Source organism: Macaca fascicularis, chromosome 11, assembly GCF_037993035.2.
Source record: "Macaca fascicularis isolate 582-1 chromosome 11, T2T-MFA8v1.1".
Classification (NCBI taxonomy): domain Eukaryota; kingdom Metazoa; phylum Chordata; class Mammalia; order Primates; family Cercopithecidae; genus Macaca; species Macaca fascicularis.
In genome coordinates, this window is record NC_088385.1 from 71,293,966 (window position 1) to 71,314,230 (window position 20,265).

At 44.4% G+C, this 20,265-nt stretch overlaps 1 protein-coding gene across 1 annotated transcript in view; it reads left to right on the top strand.

Annotated features, from left to right (window-relative positions):
• The window catches only part of RASSF3 (Ras association domain family member 3), a 192,168-nt gene that overhangs the window by 30,659 nt on the left and 141,244 nt on the right, over positions 1-20,265 (top strand). The window contains exon 2 of the mRNA XM_045365562.2: positions 4,789-4,913. Coding sequence (XP_045221497.1) covers positions 4,789-4,913 — 125 coding nt within the window. The remainder of the gene's footprint in view (positions 1-4,788; positions 4,914-20,265) is intronic.

Genomic DNA, 20,265 nt, shown 5'->3' on the forward strand with positions numbered 1-20,265 from the left:
TGCCTGACACACAATCTGTGCTTTTTCCAAAAATAAGTCACCCTCTGTCAGACTGCTCTCAGTCACACCCTTGACTTCCCATACAACTTAATAAGCTAAACTACTCCCAATCTCCCAACCCCATCTCAGCTCTCCCTCCTGAAGACTCACACGTCCAACTTCTTACTCAACATCTCTGCTCAGTTCCACTGGCATCTGAAGCTCAAACTGCCTAGAACTCAATCTTTAATCTTTCCTGTCAGTGTCTACCTTGAGAAAGGCAACCTGGAAGTAATCTTAGAGTCCTCCCTTCCCATATCAAAATCCTGACAATACTAGCTGTCTTCATTTTCTAGGGATGCCATAACAAAATACCACAGACTGGGTGGTTTAGACAACAGAAAGTCATCTTCTCCTAGTTCTGGAGGCTGAAAATCCAAGATCAACATGTCTGCTGGTTTTGTGTCTTCTGAGACCTCTCCTCTTGGCTTACAGATGGTCACCTTCTTGCTGTGTCCTCACATGGCCTCCTCTTGGTCTTGGCCTGTGTGTTGTCTATGTCCTACTCTCCTCCTCTTTTTTTTTTTTTTTTTAGACAAGGTCGCTCCATCACCCAGGCTGGAGTACAGTAATACAGTGGCATGATCACAACTCACAGCAGCCTCAATCTCCCAGGCTCAAGCAATCCTCCCACCTCAGCCTCCCAAGTAGCTGGGACTACGAGTGCATGACCTCATGCTCAGCTAATATTTTTCTATTTTTTGTAGAGATGGGATCGCTTCCTATGTTGCCCAGGCTTGTCTCAAGCTCTTGGCCTCAAGAGATTCTCCCATGTCAGCTTCCCAAAGGGTTGGGATTGCAGGCATGAGCCACTGCGCCTGGCCTTAGTTTCCTCTTCTTGTAAGAGCACTAGTCATATTGGATTAGGGCCCATCCACATGATCTCATTACATCTTAATTACCTCTTTAAATATCCTGTCTCCAAATACAGTCACATGTTGATGTACTAGTGGTTAGGACTTCAACATCTGAAATTTGGAGGCACACAACTCAGCCCATAACACTAGTTTTTAGGCATCTTTCAAATTTGACTTTCCATTTTCAGCTCTAATTGCCACCCTTTTAGTTGAGGACTATGCCATTTCTCACAATTATAATATTCTCACCATCATGACTATTATGCTTTATAAATAATATTGTTATAATTATAAAATTATTACATGAGCTCTGTAGAAAACACACACACACAAAAAAAAACCACAAATAAAACATAAAATCTCTGTAATCTCAACAACCAAACATAATTAGAATTGATCATTGGCATATATCCTTATCTTTTTTCTATGTATATATTCTTAAAAACTGGGGCTGGGTGCCATGGCTCATGCCTGTAATCCCAGCACTTTGGGAGGCTGAGACGGGTGAATCACTTGAAGTCAGGAGTTTGAGACCAGCCTGGGCCAACATAGTGAAACTCTGTCTCTACTAAAAAATACCAAAAAATTAGCCAGGCGTGGTGGTGCATGCCTGTAATCCCTGCTACTCAAGAGGCTGAGTCAGGAGAACCACTTGAACCTGAGAGGTGGAGGTTGCAGTGAGCTAAGATCGTGCCGCTGCACTCCAGCCTGGGTGACAGAACAAGACTCCATCTCAATAAAAATAAAAATAAAAATTGAAATTTTCTTAGTATGTTTTGCATTACTATAACAGAACACCACAGAATGGGTAATTTATAAATAAAAGTAATTTATTTCTTACAGTTCTTCAAGCTGGTAAGCTCTAGGTCAAGGGGTACCTGGTGAAGTCCTTCTTGCTGCATCATAACATGGCAGAGGGCATCACGTGGCAAGGGAGCAGGAGCATGTGTGTGAGCTCAGGTGTCTCTTACTCTTCTTATAAAGTCACCGGTCTCATCATGGGGGCCCTATCCTGATGGCCTCATCTAATCCTAGTTACTTCCCAAAGGCCGTACCTTCAAGTAACATCAACACATGAATTTGGGAATTAAGTTTCCAACACATGAAACTCGGGGGACACATTCAATCCATAGCAGAATCATAACATATCTTCTCTTTTGTAATTTGATTGCTTCCATTAACAATGTCTTGCCTGGGTGCAGTGGCTTATACCTATAGTCCCAACACCTTGGGAGGCCAAGTGGGTGGATCACTCGAGCCCAGGAGTTCAAGACCATCCTAGGCAACATGGCGAAACTTCATCTCTACAAAAAATACAAAAATTAGGCAAACATGGTAGCACATGCCTGTAGTCATAGCTAGTTGGGAGGCTGAGGTGGGAGGACTGCTTAAGCCCAGGTGGTTGAGGCTGCAGTGAGCTGTGATCACCCACTACACTCCACCCTGGGCAATAGAGTCACACCCCGTCTCAAAAAAAAAAAAAAAATTTATCATAACATTAAATATTATTATTCTCCAACGTTATGTATTGATCACTTCACAATAGTCCATCATATAGATAGACCAATAATAAAGTTATTATTAAATCAGTTCATATAGTCTATCTATATGATGGAACATTGTGGACATGTGGGTTTCAGGCAGGCCCACCACTCATAGCCCATAGAATGGTCTTTTTATCTCCATGGCTTATGTATGTATCTTCAGAGAACTGAGCTCAGATTCATTCACTGCCATTGCTTCTCTCTTTACTGCCTGTTTTATCTGAAGCTTAACCCTGGGTTATAATTTTAGAAACAATGAGATAGTTGGCAGACTGATGGCTTCATTTTAAGTAGTATCTTATGTGAAGTTTACAACTGAAACCAATTGGCGTTCTTTCCTAAGAAAGCTCCTTAAGAATTTCATTATGGGCCGGGCGCGGTGGCTCAAGCCTGTAATCCCAGCACTTTGGGAGGCCGAGACGGGCGGATCACGAGGTCAGGAGATCGAGACCATCCTGGCTAACACAGTGAAACCCCGTCTCTACTAAAAATACAAAAAATTAGCCGGGCGTGGTGGCGGCGCCTGTAGTCCCAGCTACACGGGAGGCTGAGGCAGGAGAATGGCGGGAACCCGGGAGGCGGAGCTTGCAGTGAGCTGAGATCCGGCCACTGCACTCCAGCCTGGGCGACAGAACGAGACTCCGCCTCAAAAAAAAAAAAAAAAAAGAATTTCATTATGGGCCGGGCGCCGTGGCGCAAGCCTGTAATCCCAGCACTTTGGGAGGCCGAGACGGGCGGATCACGAGGTCAGGAGATCGAGACCATCCTGGTTAACACGGTGAAAACCCGTCTCTACTAAAAATACAAAAAACTAGCCAGGCGAGGTGGCGGGCACCTGTAGTCCCAGCTACTTGGGAGGCTGAGGCAGGAGAATGGCGGGAACCCGGGAGGCGGAGCTTGCAGTGAGCCGAGATCGCACCACTGCACTCCAGCCTGGGCGACAGAGTGAGACTCCGCCTCAAAAAAAAAAAAAAAAAAAAAAGAATTTCATTATGTTAGACCTGTCCTGAGTGGGTTCCATTACTAGATTCTTGATGAGAGAAATCTATTTGCTGATGAATAAAATTGTGGCAGCTCTTAGTTATGTTTCATAATGTGGCTAAGAGAAATGTTTTTAAATGCTTACTTTGGAAACAGTTTGGTAGTTCCTCAAAAAGTTAAACTTAGAATTACTATATGACCCAGCAATCCCACTCCAAGATATATACCCAAGAAAATGGAAAACATTATGTTCACACAAAAACTTGTCCATGAATGTTTGGCTATTATTTATAATAGCCAAAAAGGGGAAACAGCCTAAATGGCCATCGACAGATGAGCGAATAATCAAAATGTGTTACATTCATATAATGGAATATTATTCAGCTGTAAAAAGAAATGAAGAACTGACATATGCTACAACATGTATGAATTTTGAATATATGACAGGTGAAGCTGTGCTGGTGGCTTATGCCTATAATCTCAACACTTTGGAAGGCCAAGTCAGGAGGATTGCTTGAGCCTAGGAGGTCGAGGCTGCAGTAAGCTATAATTGCACCACTGCGTTTGGTGACAGGGTCGCACTCTGTTGCCCAGGCTGGAGTGCAGTGGTTGAATACAGCTCACTGCAGCCTCAACTTCCTGGGCTCAAGTGATCCTCCCAACTCAGCCTCCCAAGTAGCTGGGACTACAGGTGTGTGCCACCACACCTGGCTAATGTTTTTGTTTTTGTTTTTTTTGGAGAGACAGGGTCTTGCCATGTTGCCCAGGCTGGAATTTTTTTTTTTCTAAGTAAGGCCAGTGTGGTGGCTCATGCCTGTAATCCTAGCACTTTGGGATTACACTTGGGAACCTCCACCTCCCAGATTCAAGCAATTCTCCTGCCTTAGCCTCCCAAGTAGCTGGGACTAGAGGCACCCACCACCACATCTGGCTGATTTTTATATTTTTGACAGAGATGGGGTTTCGCCATGTTGCCCAGGCTAGTCTTGAACTCCTGGGCTCAATTGATCCACCTGCCTTGCCCTCCCAAAGTGCTGCAATTACAGGCATGAGCCACCGCACCCAGCCAATGTTGTCTTAATTTAAACCTTGCAAAAAGAAAAAAAAAAATGTATCGTAGCCTAATCTCCTGTCTTTGTGAAAGATATTCAGTCATAGTATGATTGAATTTCAGAGGAGGCCAAGATAGTCTAGGTTTAAATGAATCTGCCTTGTGAACAGATGGGCCCCACACAAACTCATTTTTATTACTCCAGGTTGGATGCTGGCTTTTTGAGTAGGGGAGGGGGTTCAATTTCCCTCGGCCTGTTGGATGAATAGAGAACGACATAGATCTAACAGGGAACCTAATGTGCTTTCTCTTTCAGAGGGTAAATATATATGTCATGCTCACTGCCGAGACCTGGTACATCTGGATTATCCACAAAATGGGAAAGTATCAAGCTGCATGCCGACTTCTGAAGTAAGATATTCAAGCAAAAAGAACAATCAGGTAGGCACTATTGGTGTTTGTGGACATGATGTGTTTCGGTCACTCCCATCACTCATACCCCATGGTATGGTCTTTTTATCTCCATGGCTTATGCATGTATCTTCAGAGGATCGAGCTCAGGTTCATTCATTGTCATTGCTTCTCTCCTCCCTGCCTGTTGCATCTGAAGCTTAACGGTGGGTTATCATTTTAGAAACAAGAAGATAGAGTATATCAGTAGTTTTATCCAACAGATTTGTCATAACATAAGAGACTTTCATCTGCTTGCTGACTTGTCACATTCAAGATGCAATCTTATTGACAGACATACTTCCTGCTGCGGAAAATAGGACATGAAATGTAAATGTGTGTGTTCATTGTTTTTTTAATCCGATAAAAGAACCTGAGCATGTAGGAGTTTGAGACCAACCTGGGCAACATGGTGAGGCCTGCAACTCTACAAAAAATAAAAATAAAAATAAATTAGCTGGGTGTGGTGGTGTGTGCCTGTGGTCCCAGCTACTCACCCAGCTATTCAGGAGGCTGAGGCAGGAGGATCACATAAGACCTAGAGGTGGAGGTTGCAGTAAGCTGAGATTCCGCCACTGTACTCCAGCCTGAGTGGCACAGTAAGATCCCATCTCAAAAAAAAAAAAAAAAAGAGCATGAACACTGTGCTGGGGAAATCCATCAGTTTTTACTGGTTAAAGCAAAGATCTTCAACTAGTGGAACTAGTAGATCCTCAACCTGGTTTCAGACAGCACCTCCATCCTCACTCTGTTCTCCTGATTTGCTGAGAGACCAGAAGGGAAGGGGTACAGCTGGCAGTGATGTCTGCTCCTCTGCAGACTCAACTATAGCATTCCCTCTCCTGATACATCAAGGTTCTTCTTTTGTTTTTTTTTTGTTTGTTTGTTTTTTTGTAGCTGGGACTAAAGGTGCCCGCCACCACGCCTGGCTAATTTTTTGTATTTTTTAGTAGAGACGGGGTTTCACCATGTTAGCCAGGTTGGTCTCAATCTTCTGACCTTGTGATCTGCCCGCGTCAGCCTCCCAAAGTGTTGGGATTACAGGCGTGAGCCACCACACCCGGCCACATCAAGGTTCTTCTTAAAAGGTAGACCATTTTTTCGGCCGAGCACAGTGACTCATGCCTGTAATCCCAATACTTCGGGAGGCTGAGGTGGGTGGATTACTTAAGGCCAGGAGTTTGAGACCAGCCTGGGCAACATGGCAAAACCTCGTCTCTACAAAAACTACAAAAATTAGTGGGGTGTGGTGGTGCACACCTGTGATTCCAACTACTTGGGAGGCTGAGGTGGGAGGATCACTTGAGCTGGCAAGGTTAAGGCTGCAGTGAGCTGTGATCACACCACTGCACTTCAGCCTGAGCAACAGAGTGAGACCCTGTCTCAAAAAAAAAAAGTAAGCTTGGGGGCACTTGCATTAAATTATCTGAGTGTCTTGTCAGTTTCTGGGAGCTCACTGGCATGTCTGGATAGAATTACTGAAACCAGGCAGCAATATTTATCCTTCCTGCATATGGAAATGAAACTATTTTCAGTTTGGGCCAAGAGGCTGATTCTCCTCTGTCCCCTGACCAATGCTGAGTACAAAAGACCAAATACATGGGTTTGCCACTTGTTTTTCCCTAACAAAGTTAACTCTTGATCAGAACAGTAATAGCTGTTTTGAAGAGTGTGTTCAGCGTGTGTGGTTTACATATGCTAAATTCCCATTCAACTCAATTACACTTGGCAGGGACACAGAAAGCTAATGGGGAATCTGTAAAGGGCATGAATAATAGCTTTTCTGGCAGACTGATGCCTTCGTTTTATGTAGTATCTGATGTGAAGTTTACAACTGGAGCTGATTGGAGTTTCTGCAAAGTTGTATCAGCCTTAAAATTAACTTCAGAAAATGCCTTCGTATCAGGAAGAAAACCTTGGATTGGGGATGCAGCTTGTAATTTAATAGGATGACTTTGGAGAGAGCAGCAAGGATAATAGAGGTATTATGAGAAGCTCTAGGGAGAACAAATATATGCTTGTTCAGCTTGGAAAAAAAAATGTAGAGTTCAAGTGTAAGGTTTAAACAAATGCTTTGCAAAGTTTCTCAAAAGGTACCTGAACTACAGATACTTTAGTAACTCGCATTATTTTCTTATATTGATTTTGAAACAGTAATACTGAGCTCTCTGATGTGACTCTAAACATTTTAGAAAATGATAAAGTATTTTGATATTTAATTTATTTTAGTTCAATTCTTATAAAATTGCAGAATTTAAGATTCAGAAGTTGATGTCTTAGGCAGCCCCAGATTTGGTTTGATAGACAACTTTATAAAGATCACGTGAAAGAAGGCTTCCCAACAAGTTGATCATAAAATTATTCTAGATCAGGGTGAGAATCCCCTCATTTAAGAATGCTCCTCTTGGCGGGCCGCAATAGCTCACGCCTGTAATCCCAGCACTTTGGGAGGCCAAACCGGGAAGACCGCTGAAGCCCAGGAGTTCAAGACCAGCCTCGGCAATATAGTGAGACCTCATCTCTACAAAAAATTTTAAAATGAGGCAGGAAGGTTGCTTGAGCCCTGAAGGTTGAGGCTGCAGTGAGCCATGATCACACTACTACACTCCAGCCTGGGTGACAGAGTGAGACCCTGCCTCAAAAAAAAGAGGAAGAAAAAAAAAGAGAGAGAAAGAGAGAGAGAGAGAGAGAGAGAGAGAGACAGATAGACCATCCTGGCTAACACGGTGAAACTCCGTCTCTACTAAAAATACAAAAAATTAGCCGGGCCTGGTGGCAGGCACCTGTCGTCCCACCTATTCTGGAGGCTGAGGCAGGAGAATGGCGTGAACCTGGGAGGCGGAGCTTGCCCTGAGCCGAGATCGCGCCACTGCACTCCAGCCTGAGCGACAGAGTGAGACTCCATCTCTGAAAAAACAAACAAAAAAAAAGAATGCCACTCTAGCACATAATTTTCCGTATATACACGTAGGTCATAATGATATGTACTTCATAAGGGATCATAAGTATTAGATTATTTCCTGACTATTTTTGTATACCCAAAGTGTGGTGTTATAATACATTGTTTTATTTATTTATTTATTTATTTCGAGACAGAGTCTCGCTCTGTCGCCCAGGCTGGAGTGCAGTGGCGCGATCTCCGCTCACTGCAAGCTCCACCTCCTGGGTTCACGCCATTCTCCTGCCTCAGCCTCCCGAGTAGCTGGGATTACAGGCGCCCGCCACCATGCCTGGCTAATTTTTTGTAGTTTTAGTAGAGAGGAGGTTTCACCGTGTTAGCCAGGATGGTCTCAATCTCCTGACCTCGTGATCCACCCGCCTCGGCCTCCCAAAGTGCTGGGATAACAGGCGGGAGTCACCGTGCCCAGACAATACATTGTTTTAATAGTCTATCAAATCAATCTGCTCTTGTGAATTAATTTAATACTGCACTGGCTTTAAAGGTGCCCAATGATAAATGCAATAGTTCTCAAGCCATTAACAAAATTCTAAATCTTGTCAATATCTCAAGACCCAGGATTTTAGCCTTTTGGATATGTGTGTCAGCTGATTATGTTAGATCTCTAACCCAATTATAATCCCCAGTGTTGTTGACTTCAAGCACTGATAGAGTGATAAACTTCAGAAAGGTTTCAATTTGGTCCTTGAAAAGAACTGTTCAAGCAGAAACTCCTAGAAGCTACAGAATTTGGCCAAGAACCACAAAAACCATTCCCTCATTCTTATTTTGCTCCCACTTTTCCATATGGAGAGGACATTGAAAGATTGTTGGGGCCAGGCATGGTGGCTCACACCTGTAATCCCAGCACTCTGGGAAGCTGAGGCATGTGGATCGCTTGAGCCCAGGAATTCAAGACCAGCCTGGCCAACATGGTGTACCCCGTCTCTACTAAAAATAAAAAAATGAGCCGAGCATGGTGGCAAACACCAGTAATCCCTGCTACTTGGGAGGCCGAGGCATGAGAATTGCTTGAACCCAGGAGGTGGAAGTTGCAGTGAGCGGAGATCATGCCAGTGTACTCCAGGCTGGGTGACAGAGGGAGACTTGGTCTACAAAAAAAAAAAAAAAAAAAAAAAAGCCGGTTACAGTGGCTCACGCCTGTAATCCCAGCACTTTGGGAAGCCAAGGCGGCTGGATTACGAGATCAGGAGATGGAGACCATCCTGGCTAACACAGTGAAACCCCATCTCTACTAAAAATACAAAAAAAGAATTAGCCGGGCGTGGTGACGGGCGCCTGTAGTCCCAGCTACTCGGGAGGCTGAGGCAGGAGAATGGTGTGAACCTGGGAGGCGGAGCTTGCAGTGAGCTGAGATCGTGCCACTGCACTCCAGCCTCCGCAACTTAGCAAGATGAGCAAGACTCCGTCTCAAAAAAAAAAAGAAAGAAAGAAAGCACTTTTCAACTATAAAATATTTTAAAACATATTTAGTTATTTATCACCTTTAGAGTTTGATGAAACCTGGTATTCAGTTTCTAAATTCAATACCATGAAAAAGATGAAACTCAAATTTGACCAATTTTTCAAATCAAACTGCTTCGCCCCCCCACCCCCAACAACCTTGATTCAGGATCAAATTCCTGTTGTATTGCATATTTTTTTGTTATAAAAATAATGCATGATTATTATAGAAACTATGGAAAATGTAAAAAGGTTAAGAAAAACATTAAAATTGCCTATAATCCCACCACCCAGAGATAATTGCCCTTAATATTTTAGTGTCTTTCATTCCCCTCTTTTTTCAGTGTCCACTGTCTATATGTATTTCTTCATAAAACTGAAAATCAGTTTTTGGATAGATACAGACATAAGTATGTCTTCACCCTTCCTTACAATGTGACCATGTTTCCTGTTACTCTATATTCTCTGAAAACATGAGCTCTAAGGTGTAATATATATGAATCTTTCATACTTGATTTAACAATTCTACTTCTTATCTTTTAAATTTTTTATTGTATATTATTTATGTATTTATTTTGAGACAGGGTCTCACTCTGTCGCCTAAGCTGGAGTGCAGTGGCGCAATCACAGCTCACTGCAGTCTTGACCTCCTGGGCTCAAGGGGATCCTCAGCCTCCCAAGTAGCTGGGACCATGGGCAGGCACCATCATGCCCAGCTAGTTTTTTAAATATTTATTTATTTATTTATTTATTTATTGTATAGATGAGGTCTCACCGTCTTGGTCAGGCTGGTCTCGAACTCCTGGGCTCAAGCTATCCTCCTGTCTTGGCCTCCCAAAGTGCCAGGGTTATAGGCATGAGCCACAGCACCTGGCCAACAATTTTACTTCTTTTGGTGCTGTTGCTTACTGTTGAAAATGAAGCTGCAACAATATATTTGTATGAAAATCTTTTCCTACATTTCTTCTTGTTCCCTTACTACAGATTCTGAAGGAGGATTTATCAGTCAAGAGCTTTAATAGCCCTTGATACGTACTGTCAAATTCTTTAATAGGAATTTCATACCATTTTACATTCTTTCCAGCAGTTCACCAAAAGCTCACCTCACTATAAATTCACCCATTGTCTCCTGAGTAATATATTCTGCCTAAAATCTTTACATTTTAAATCCATTTTAAAATTCCATTTTAAAGGGCTTAGTACCTTAAGATTTGGTGGGCAGGGTGAGAGAATGATCGAGTGGTTTGATCTGTTCCAATTTTCAAATTGTAATTAATGAAGTTAAGACTCAGAGGTTAGTAATTTTTGTGAGCCCTTGATCTGGTCTTTCTCAGAGGGTGTGGACTTCAGAATCAATTGTCTTCAAGGCCCTGAGAGTGGGTCCTTTCCCAAGTGGGAAAGGAAAGAGAAGGTCGGAGTAAACTCCCAGAAAAGTGGGGCACGATAGCCCAACAACACTTGAATTTCTAACTGGGGTAAGGTGGGGACATAAGGGTGAAGGTGTTAGAAGAGATACTGGAAATAAGGAAAACAGCCCTAGTTATTAAAATTCCTGAGGGGTTTGACTAAATGTGGAGACACAGACCATTCTTCTGCCAGTTCCAGATCCTACAGAAGACCGGGTGCAGTGGTTCCGGCCTGTAATCCCAACACTTTGAGGGGATCACTTGAGCCCAGAAATTCGAGAACTTCCTGGACAACATAGTGAGACCCTATCTCTAAAAAGAATTTTTAAATGTTGAAAGCTAATAAAAAGGTCCCAGAGGCCACAAAGTCATTCTTAAAGTCATTGTGCACTTTGCTTCCTTTGTTGTATGTTTGTTTCCTTTGTAACTGATTTACCACTTTACACACTCAGATTTTTAATTATAGCAGCAATTACTAGATTCAATGACATAAGGTTGCTATTTCTGTCAGTAAAGATTCAATACCAGCTAATTTCATACAGTTCAATTTCATACCTGGGGAATTAATTATTCTTAATCATTAGGAGTCAACGATAAAACTTTCTGATGAAAGCGCCTGTAGCAAGGCCTCCACCGAGCTCCCCTCCTGTGGGGTTGTCCATACGTTGGCCAGCAGCCGGCACAGCCTCTCTTCCCTGAGCCCCATAAGGGGAGGTAGGGATACAGTAGTTGGTGTGTTTGTGACAGCAAAGCCACCAGAGGGAGCTCTAGCATTGACTCCTATATGTTTGTGTGTGTGCCACGGATTCAAAGAAAAACAAACATCTAATGACTGCTTGTGTTTTTGAGCACTCCCTGCACAGTCCTAAGGTTTAGACATCATCATATCAATATAATTTCATTGTTAACATGAATTAAGCTTCTTTGTGTCTGTCAGATATTCTTTCATTTCGTGCTTACCACGAGTCTATCAAGATATTATTATTCCCACTTTTACTGATGAGGGAGGAGATTAAGGTTTACAGAAGTTAAGTGATTTTACAAAAGAAGAAATAACACAGGGATTTTATCTACTGTCTCAGCGCCTCCCACCCCCTTCCCACCTCCATCAAAGTTCTCCTTCCTGTCCTCTCTCTTTTTTCTCTTTTCCTACTGGGAGTCTAAAGGAGATAAATCCTTGCTTTAAAACTAAGGAAAGAAAGAAAGAAGAATGCATTTTATTTTGTGTAAATTATTCTTCAATATATTTAACATGTAAGGGGAAACCAAAAAAGAAAGGGAAAGGAAATAAGAGGAGAGGGGAAGAGAAAGGGAGAAGAGAAGAGAGAAACGGCAAGAAGAGGGGAGGGGAGAGGAGAGGAGGAGAGGAAAGGAGAAAGAGAACAGAAGAGAAAAGAAGAGAAGAGATAGAAAAGAAAAGAAAAAAGAAATAGCTTGGCACGGTGGCTCACGCCTGTAATCCTAGCACTTTGGGAGGCCAAGGTGGGCGGATTACCTGAGGTCAGGAGTTCAAGACCAACCTGGCCAACATGGCGAAACCCCATCTCTACTAAAAATACAAAATTAGCCAGGTGTGGTGGTGCACACCTGTAATCCCAGAAGCTGAGGCAGAAGATTCTTTTGAACCCGAGAGGCGAGGTTGCAGTGAGCCAAGATTGCGGCACTGCACTCCAATCTGGGTGACTGAGCAAGACTCCGCCTCCAAAAAACAGATAGAAAAGAAAAAGGAGGCAGGGCGTGGTGGCTGGTGCCTGTAATTCCAGCTACTTGGGAGGCTGAAGTGGGAGAATTGCAACCAGGAGGAGGTTGCAGTGAGCCAGGATCTCGCCACTGCAACCCCGCCTGAGACAGGAAGAGAGACTCCATCTCAATTTAAAAAAAAAGAAAAAAAGAAAAAGAGCTGATGCTCATGTCCATAAAGTCTGAAAATGTTCCAATCCTGCGAGCTCACTGCTAAGGGAATACTTCACCTGCAGCACCCCACCTCCCGCCACACATTCCTTAGGCTACTGTTTCTATGACTCCTTTTCCCTCCTCAAGCTTGCCCAAGATGGCTATTTGATCTTGGTTTCACCCTTATTCAAATTCAGAAGTAGGGACAGAGACCAGAGGAAGATGTTAGGAATATCCATAATCCCCAAAGATGGTCACTAGACTTACTTCTTCTTCTTCTTTTTTTTTTTCACCCAGACTGGAGTACGGTGGTGTGATCTTGGCTCACTGCAACCTCCACCTCCCAGGTTCAAGCAATTCTCCTGCCTTAGCCTCCCCAGTAGCTGGGACTAGAGATGCGTGCCACCACGTTGGGCTAATTTTTTTTAGTAGAGATGGGGTTTAGGGTTTCACTGTGTTAGCCAGGATGATCTCGATCTCCTGACCTCTTGATCTGCCCGCCTTGGCCTCCCAAAGTGCTGGGATTACAGGCGTGAGCCACTGCGCCCAGCCTAGACTTACTTCTACAGCACTTTACAGTACTAGACTAAACTGTGCTCTTAGTATGCACAGATTAAGAGCAAGGAGGGTCAAGGGATACAGCCTCATATTTGCTGGGTGGACTTGGTTAAGTCACTTAACCTCTTCCATAAACTGTGTGTAATAGGCGGGCACTATAACATACAAAATGTATATAATAGGCTTACTCCTGTAATCCCAGCACTTTGGGAGGCCGAGGTGAGTGGATGGATCACTTGAGCCCAGGAGTTTGAGACAAGGCTGGGCAACATGGTGAAACCCTGGCTCTATAAAAAATGCCAGAAATTAGCTGGACGTGGTGGTGCATGCCTGTAGTCCCAGCTACTTAGGAGGCTGAGGTGGGAGGATCACTTGAACCTGGGAGGTTGAGGCCTCAGTGAGCCATGATCATGCCACTGCACTCCAATCTGGGAGACAGAGTAAGACCCTGTCTCAAAAACAATATGCATGTAGTAAATGTAATCATGTCTACTTCTTAGCATAGCTGTGGAGATTTAATTAGACAATGCATAGAAAAGTACTTAGCCTGGTGTTTGTTGGGAAACTTCAATCAATGTTAACTAATATTATTGTTTTCTTTAATACTCACAATATTTGTCCATTTAGCATAGAACTTGGCATAGACACATGATTTGTAAGCGTGTTTGTGGTTAACAGCAGGCTTCAATTAAAGAGAGGCTAACCAACTTGCCAAAGGTCCACAGCCAGTTTTACAACTACGAAATGTTTTCCAAAATATTTTCAGTTTTTCTGAGACTGAGAGATAGTATCTTCAAATAGATTATGAGATGTGCACAGCAATATCCATCCGCCTTACACAAGAGCAAACGGCCTTCCAACAGCCGTCAGAAAACCCCTGGGGTTGGTGGGTCCAAGAACAAAAACAATGCAGTCACACCCGGACCCTAAATTTAGGGGGGGCCTTAGAGTTGGTTTTATTTAAATATTGTAATGTGACTCTGAGCAAGCAACATTTTCTTTATGCTTTGTATTTTAAAGGATATGGGAAAATTTACTTTGGGGAGCCAGGGCGCTTGGCTAGAAGGGGAAGGAAAAAAGAGAGAAAGGAAAGGGTAGAGGGAAAACTGAGACCTGAGACCCAGGAGACCTCGGGCAAGTGATTTGAACCCTGGGTTCCACTGTCCTTGTTTTCTTTTGTTATTATTTAAATTTAATTATTATTTTTAGTTCTGGGATACACGTGCAGGATGTGCAGATTTGTTACATAGGTGAATGTGTGCCATGGTGGTTTGCTGCACAGATCAACCCATCACCTAGGTATTAAGCCCAGCTTCCACTAGCTATTTTCCTAAGGCTCTCCCTCCCCCAACCCCACCTCCCGACACACCGGCCCCAGTGTGTGTTGTTCCTCCCCCTGGGTCCATGTGTTCTCATTGCTCCGCTCCCACTTACAGGTGAGAACATGCGGTGTTTGGTTTTCTGTTCCCAAGTTAGTTTACTGAGAAAAATTACTTCCAGCTCCACCCATGTCCCTGCAAAGGACTGATCGCGTTCCTTTATATGGCTGCATAGTATTCCATAGTGTATATGTACCACATTTCCTTTATCCAGTCTATCATTGATGGGCATTTGGGTTGATTCCATCCTTATTTTCTTTTTCTTTCTTTCTTTTTTTTGTTTTTTTCAAGATGGAGTTTTGCTCTTGTCACCCAGGCTGGAGTGCAGTGGCACAATCTCTCCTTACTGCAACCTCCACCTACCAGATTCAAGCGATACTCTTGCCTCAGCCTCCCAAGTAGCTGGGATTATAGGCATCGCCAACATGTCCAGTTAATTTTTGTATTGTTAGTAGAGAAGGGGTTTCACCATGTTGGCTAGGTTGGTCTCAAACTCCTGACCTCAGGTGATCCACCCACTTCAGCCTGTCAAAGCACTGGGATTATAGGCGTGAGCCACCATGCCCAGCCAATTCCATCCTTATTTTCTTTTTCTTTTTCTTTTTCTTTTTCTTTTTTTTTTTTTTTTGAGGTGGAGTCTTGCTCTGCTGCTCAGGCTGGACTGCCGTGGCATGATCTCAGCTCACTGCAACCTCCACCTCCTGTGTTCAAGTGATTCTCCTGCCTCAGTCTTCCGAGTAGCTGGGATTACAGGCATGCGCCACCAAGACCAGCTAATTTTTGTATTTTTAGTAGAGATGGGGTTTCACCATGTTGGTCAGGCTGGTCTTGAACTCCTGACCTTGTGATCCACCCGCCTTGGTCTCCCAAAGTGCTGGGATTACAGACGTGAGTCACCATGCCAGCCCTTTTTTTTTTTGAGATGGAGTCTCACTCTGTCACCCAGGCTGGAGTGCAGTGGCACAATCTCGGCTCACTGCAAGCTCCATCTCCCAGGTTCATGCCATTCTCCTGCCTCAGCCTCCCAAGTACCTAGGACTACAGGCACCCAGCACCAAGCCCGGCTAATTTTTTTTTTTTTTCCGAGATGGAATCTCACCCTGTCGTCCAGGCTGAAGTGCAATGGCGTGATCTTGGCTCACTGGAGTCTCTGCCTCTCAGGTTCAAATGATTCTCCTGCCTCAGCCTCCCGAGTAGCTGGGATTACAGGTACCTGCCACCACACCCTGCTAATTTTTGTATTTTTAGTAGAGATGGGGTTTCACCATGTTGGTCAGGCTGGTCTCAAACTCCTGACCTCATGATCTGCCCACTTCAGCCTCCCAAAGTGCTGGGATTACAGGCACGAGCCACCGTGCCCAGCCCATGCCCGGCTAATTTTTTTGTATTTTTAGTAGAGATGGGGTTTCACCGTGTTGGTCAGGATGGTCTCGATCTCCTGACCTCGTGATCCACCCACCTTGGCCTCCCAAAGTGCTGGGCTTACAGGTGTGAGCCACCACGCCCGGCCTCCATCCTTATTTTCAAAAGTAGCCACTTGGAGCTGGGCGCGGCGGCTCACACCTGTAATCCCAGTACATTGGAAGGCCAAGGTGGGTGGATCACTTGAGGTCAGGAGTTCAAGACCGGCCTGGCCAACATGGCAAAACCCCATCTCTACTAAAAATACAAAAGTTAGCTGGGTGTGGTGGCACACGCCAAAGGCCTGTGAGTCTATAAACATTTTCTGTCTGCCCTCATCCTGCAGCACTTTCCACACAATCTCTTTTCAATATCACATGATATTTTATATGCTCAGTACCAACTTTAGAGGTCTGTAAGTTGTAAGCTTTTTCTTTTCGGTAACTTTGTTAATATCATTATTGGAAGTCCAGTTCAATAATTACACTAGGTTCAGTTTAAATAAGAAGCAAGCAGCAATATGTCTAAGTGCAGAACTACTGACCAGTGAGGGTGGACAAGGGGGGTTAAATATTCCTGACACTGGGCCAGGGAGAGTTGAAAGTTGCCAATTGTGGCACTGGTAAACTACTGCAAAGAAATTTGGAAGTGTTATCAAGAATTACAATAAGATAGATGCTTCAGGATAATATGTCCTTTGCAAAGAGAATTATGCCATTTGGGGTCAAAAAAACATTTGATGCACTGTCCAGGTCGCAGAAATCACCAAATCTCAGAGGGAGAGGAGACCTTGAATGTCAGACAACCTGACTTCCTTTCCGATCAGGCTTACAGTCCAACAGGTGACCATCGAGCCTCTATGTAAGCATTTCTCCAGAATGGAAGCTTCTTAATTGAAGAAGTTGTCTGGACTGAGTGCAGTGGCTCACACTTGTAATCCCAGCACGTTGGGAGGTGGAGGTGGATGAACCACTTGAGCCTGGGAGTTCAAGACCAACCTGGCTAACATGGCAAAAACTTGTCTCTACAAGAAATACAGAAATTAGCCAGGCATGGTGGCATGTACCTATAATCTTAGCAGCTCGAGAGGCTGAGGTGGGAGGATTCCCTGAGCCCAGGAAGTCAAGGCTGAAGTGAGCTGTGATTATGCTACTGCATTCCAGCCTGGGTGACAGAGTGAGATCCTGTCTCAAACAAAACAAAACAAAAAAAAGGTGTCTAGGGCATGTTTAGGACTATGCACTTTTGGATTAAGAATACATTTGTTTCCCTGTAGTTTTAGCCCATTGACCCAGTTTCTGATTTGAAGAACAAAACAACACATTCTTCTCTTTTCAGACCCATGACTATCTTGCTCTTCTCTGGGTCACTGTCCCTCATAAAATGTGATGAAAGCAAAGGTTCAGGGTCAATGCTGTCGAAATTAAGATGAGCATTGGCCTTAGCAAATGGAGAGATCAATCCTGACAAGAGCAAAGTCAGTAGATTGAAATGTGGTTTTTTGTGGAGTTTTTTTTTTTTTTTAGATTGAGTTTCGCTTAGTGCAGTGGCGCAATCTCGGCTCACTGCAACCTTTGCCTCCTGGGTTCAAGCAATTCTCCTGCTTCAGCCTCCTGAGTAGCTGGGATTATAGGCACGCACCACCACGCCCAGCTAATTTTTGTATTTTTAGTAGAGACGGGGTTTTGCCATGTTGGCCAGGCTGGTCTCAAACTCCTGACCTCAGGTGATCCACCCACTTTGGCCTCCTAAACTGCTGGGATTACAGGCATGAGCCACCGTGCCCGGCCCAAAATGTGTTTTAAATAGAAAGGGGAGAAGAATCAGAGACTGAGAGTACAGACAACTCTTTCAAGGAATTTTTCTCCCAAGGAGAGCTAGAAATGGGATGACAGTGATCCCAACTCCCATGACAGTTACAACATGTTTGAAATGACTTTTGTGTGTTTTTTACTTGTTTATTGTCTATCTTCTCCCACTAGGATATAAGCTCTGACAGCAGGACTTTGCCTCCTTCACCATTGTATTCTCAGGCCGTGGCACATGGTGGAGGCTCAATTAGTATTTGTTGGATAAATGAATAATGCATTTTGATATAATACCTGCTGTAATTGAAAATTGGAAAATTCTGGATCTTACAATTATTTTGTTTAAAAAAAAATTTTTTTTAGGCCAGTTATGGTGGCTCATTCCTGTAATACCAACACTTTGGGAGGCCAAGGCAGGTGGATCACCTGAGGTCAGGAGTCCAAGACCAGCCTGGCCAACATGGTGAAACCCCGTATTTACTAAAAATACAAAAATCAGCCAGGTGTGGTGGTGCACACCTGTAATCCCAGCTACTCGGGAGGCTGCAATGGGGGAATCGCTTGAACCTGGGAGACGGAGGTTGCAATGAGCTGAGATCACACCACTGCACTTCAGTGGGTGACAGAGTCAGACTCTGTCAAAAAATATATATATATTTTATTCTAGAAATGGAGTCTTGCTATGTTGTCCAGGCTGGACTTGAACTCCTGGGCTCAAGGGATCCTCTCACCCCACCCTTCTGAATAGTTATGACTACAGGTGTACACCACTGTGCCCAGCTAGAATCTTAATGTCTTAAACAAGAAATGTATACCTCTTAAGAAACTCTGATGGAACAATATGTTTGTTTTACCATAGAAAGCCTCTACCTTGGTCAGGTGTGGTGGTTCATGCCTGTAATCCCAGAACTTTGGGAGGCCAACGTAGGAGGATCACTTGAAGCACGAGTTTGAGACCAGCTGGGGCAACATAGAGAGATCTATTAGAGAAAAATTCTCCCCCTTAAAATAGATTACTGAGTCTTCAGGATACACCTCTGCATAGTGTGGGTCATCAAAGAAGCAGAAGCCAAGATGGGATTGGACATGAGAGAGATTTACTGTGGGAATGTCTGTGAAGGATAAAGGGGAGGGAGCCAGAGAAAGAGAAAAACCTTCCCACAGCCACACAGAGCTGACACCTGTGAAGAGAGAGGGGAAGGTGAGAGATTGGGTGGGAAGAGTCTGAGGGTGCAGCACAGTTCTAAAAACTCCTTGAGTAGGGAGTTCTTTGGCTAGGGGAGTGGAAAAGATCTCACTCTGTCACCCAGGCTGGAGTGCAGTGGCCGTGATCATGGCTCACTACAGCCTCAGCCTCCGGTGCTCAGGTCCCACCTCAGCCTCTTCAGGTGCTCAGATCCCACCTCAGCCTCTTCAGTACCTGGGACTGCAGGCACGCACACCACGCCCAGCTAATTTTTTTGTATTTTTTTGTGGAGATGAGGTCTCACCATGTTCCCCAGGTTGGTCTCAAATTCCTTGGGCTCAAGAGATCCTCCCACCTCAGCCTCTCAAAGTGCTGGGATTACAGGAGTGTAATCCTACATCTGGCCGAGTGGGGAGTTCCATAAAAAAAAAGAGCCTGCCCCTGCCCATTAAAGGAGTCCTGCCTTTTGCAGGAATGGGCCTCCATGAATACCCTCTTCTTGCTCAGTCAGGCTGGGTGCAGCCTGTAGGAAGTGTGGGCTTCAAGAAAGTGGGTCCAGGGATCTGCAGCCAGGGCCATCAGTCAGTTATGCTCCCCACAGCAGAAGAGCTGAGCAGTGGGGACTCACAGCTGCCACAGTTCACCTCTGTGTCACAGGTCTACTTTTCCATGCAGATTGGGGAGCAGCTCCTCTTCTCTTCCTGAGGGGAAAGTCCTATTGCTGCAGTTGGTCTCAGGGGCACAGTTAGTATTCATTTTCTCCTTCCATCCCTGCCCCCGGCCCCCCTTTTTTTTCACTTTATTTATTTATTTATTTATTTATTTATTTATTTATTTATTGAGACAAGTCTTGCTCTGTCGCCCAGGCTGCTCCATCTCAGCTCACTGCAACCTCTGCCTCCCGGGTTCAAGCGATTCTTCTGCCTCAGCCTCCCAAGTAGCTGGGAGTACAGGCGCCCACCACCATGCCTGGCTAATTTTTGTATTTTTAGTACAGACGGAGTTTTGCCATGTTGGCCAGGCTGATCTTGACCTCCTGACCTCAGGTGATCCACCCACCTCGGCCTCCCAAAGTGCCGGGATTACAAGTGTGACCCACAAAAGTGCCCAGCTTTCCCTGCCCATCTTAAATTCCCTTCACCTTAGAATCTCACCTTGGCAGTTCTCAGTGCTTATCTTGTTATGTGACCCAAACTGTCACTCCTGAGAGCCTGAGTTCCTGGCAATCACGCTGTTTTGAGACTGGGGGTTGCTATGAATGTCCATACACAGTTACAGTGGGGCAAGGAAGTACCGGGAGGTGCCCAACT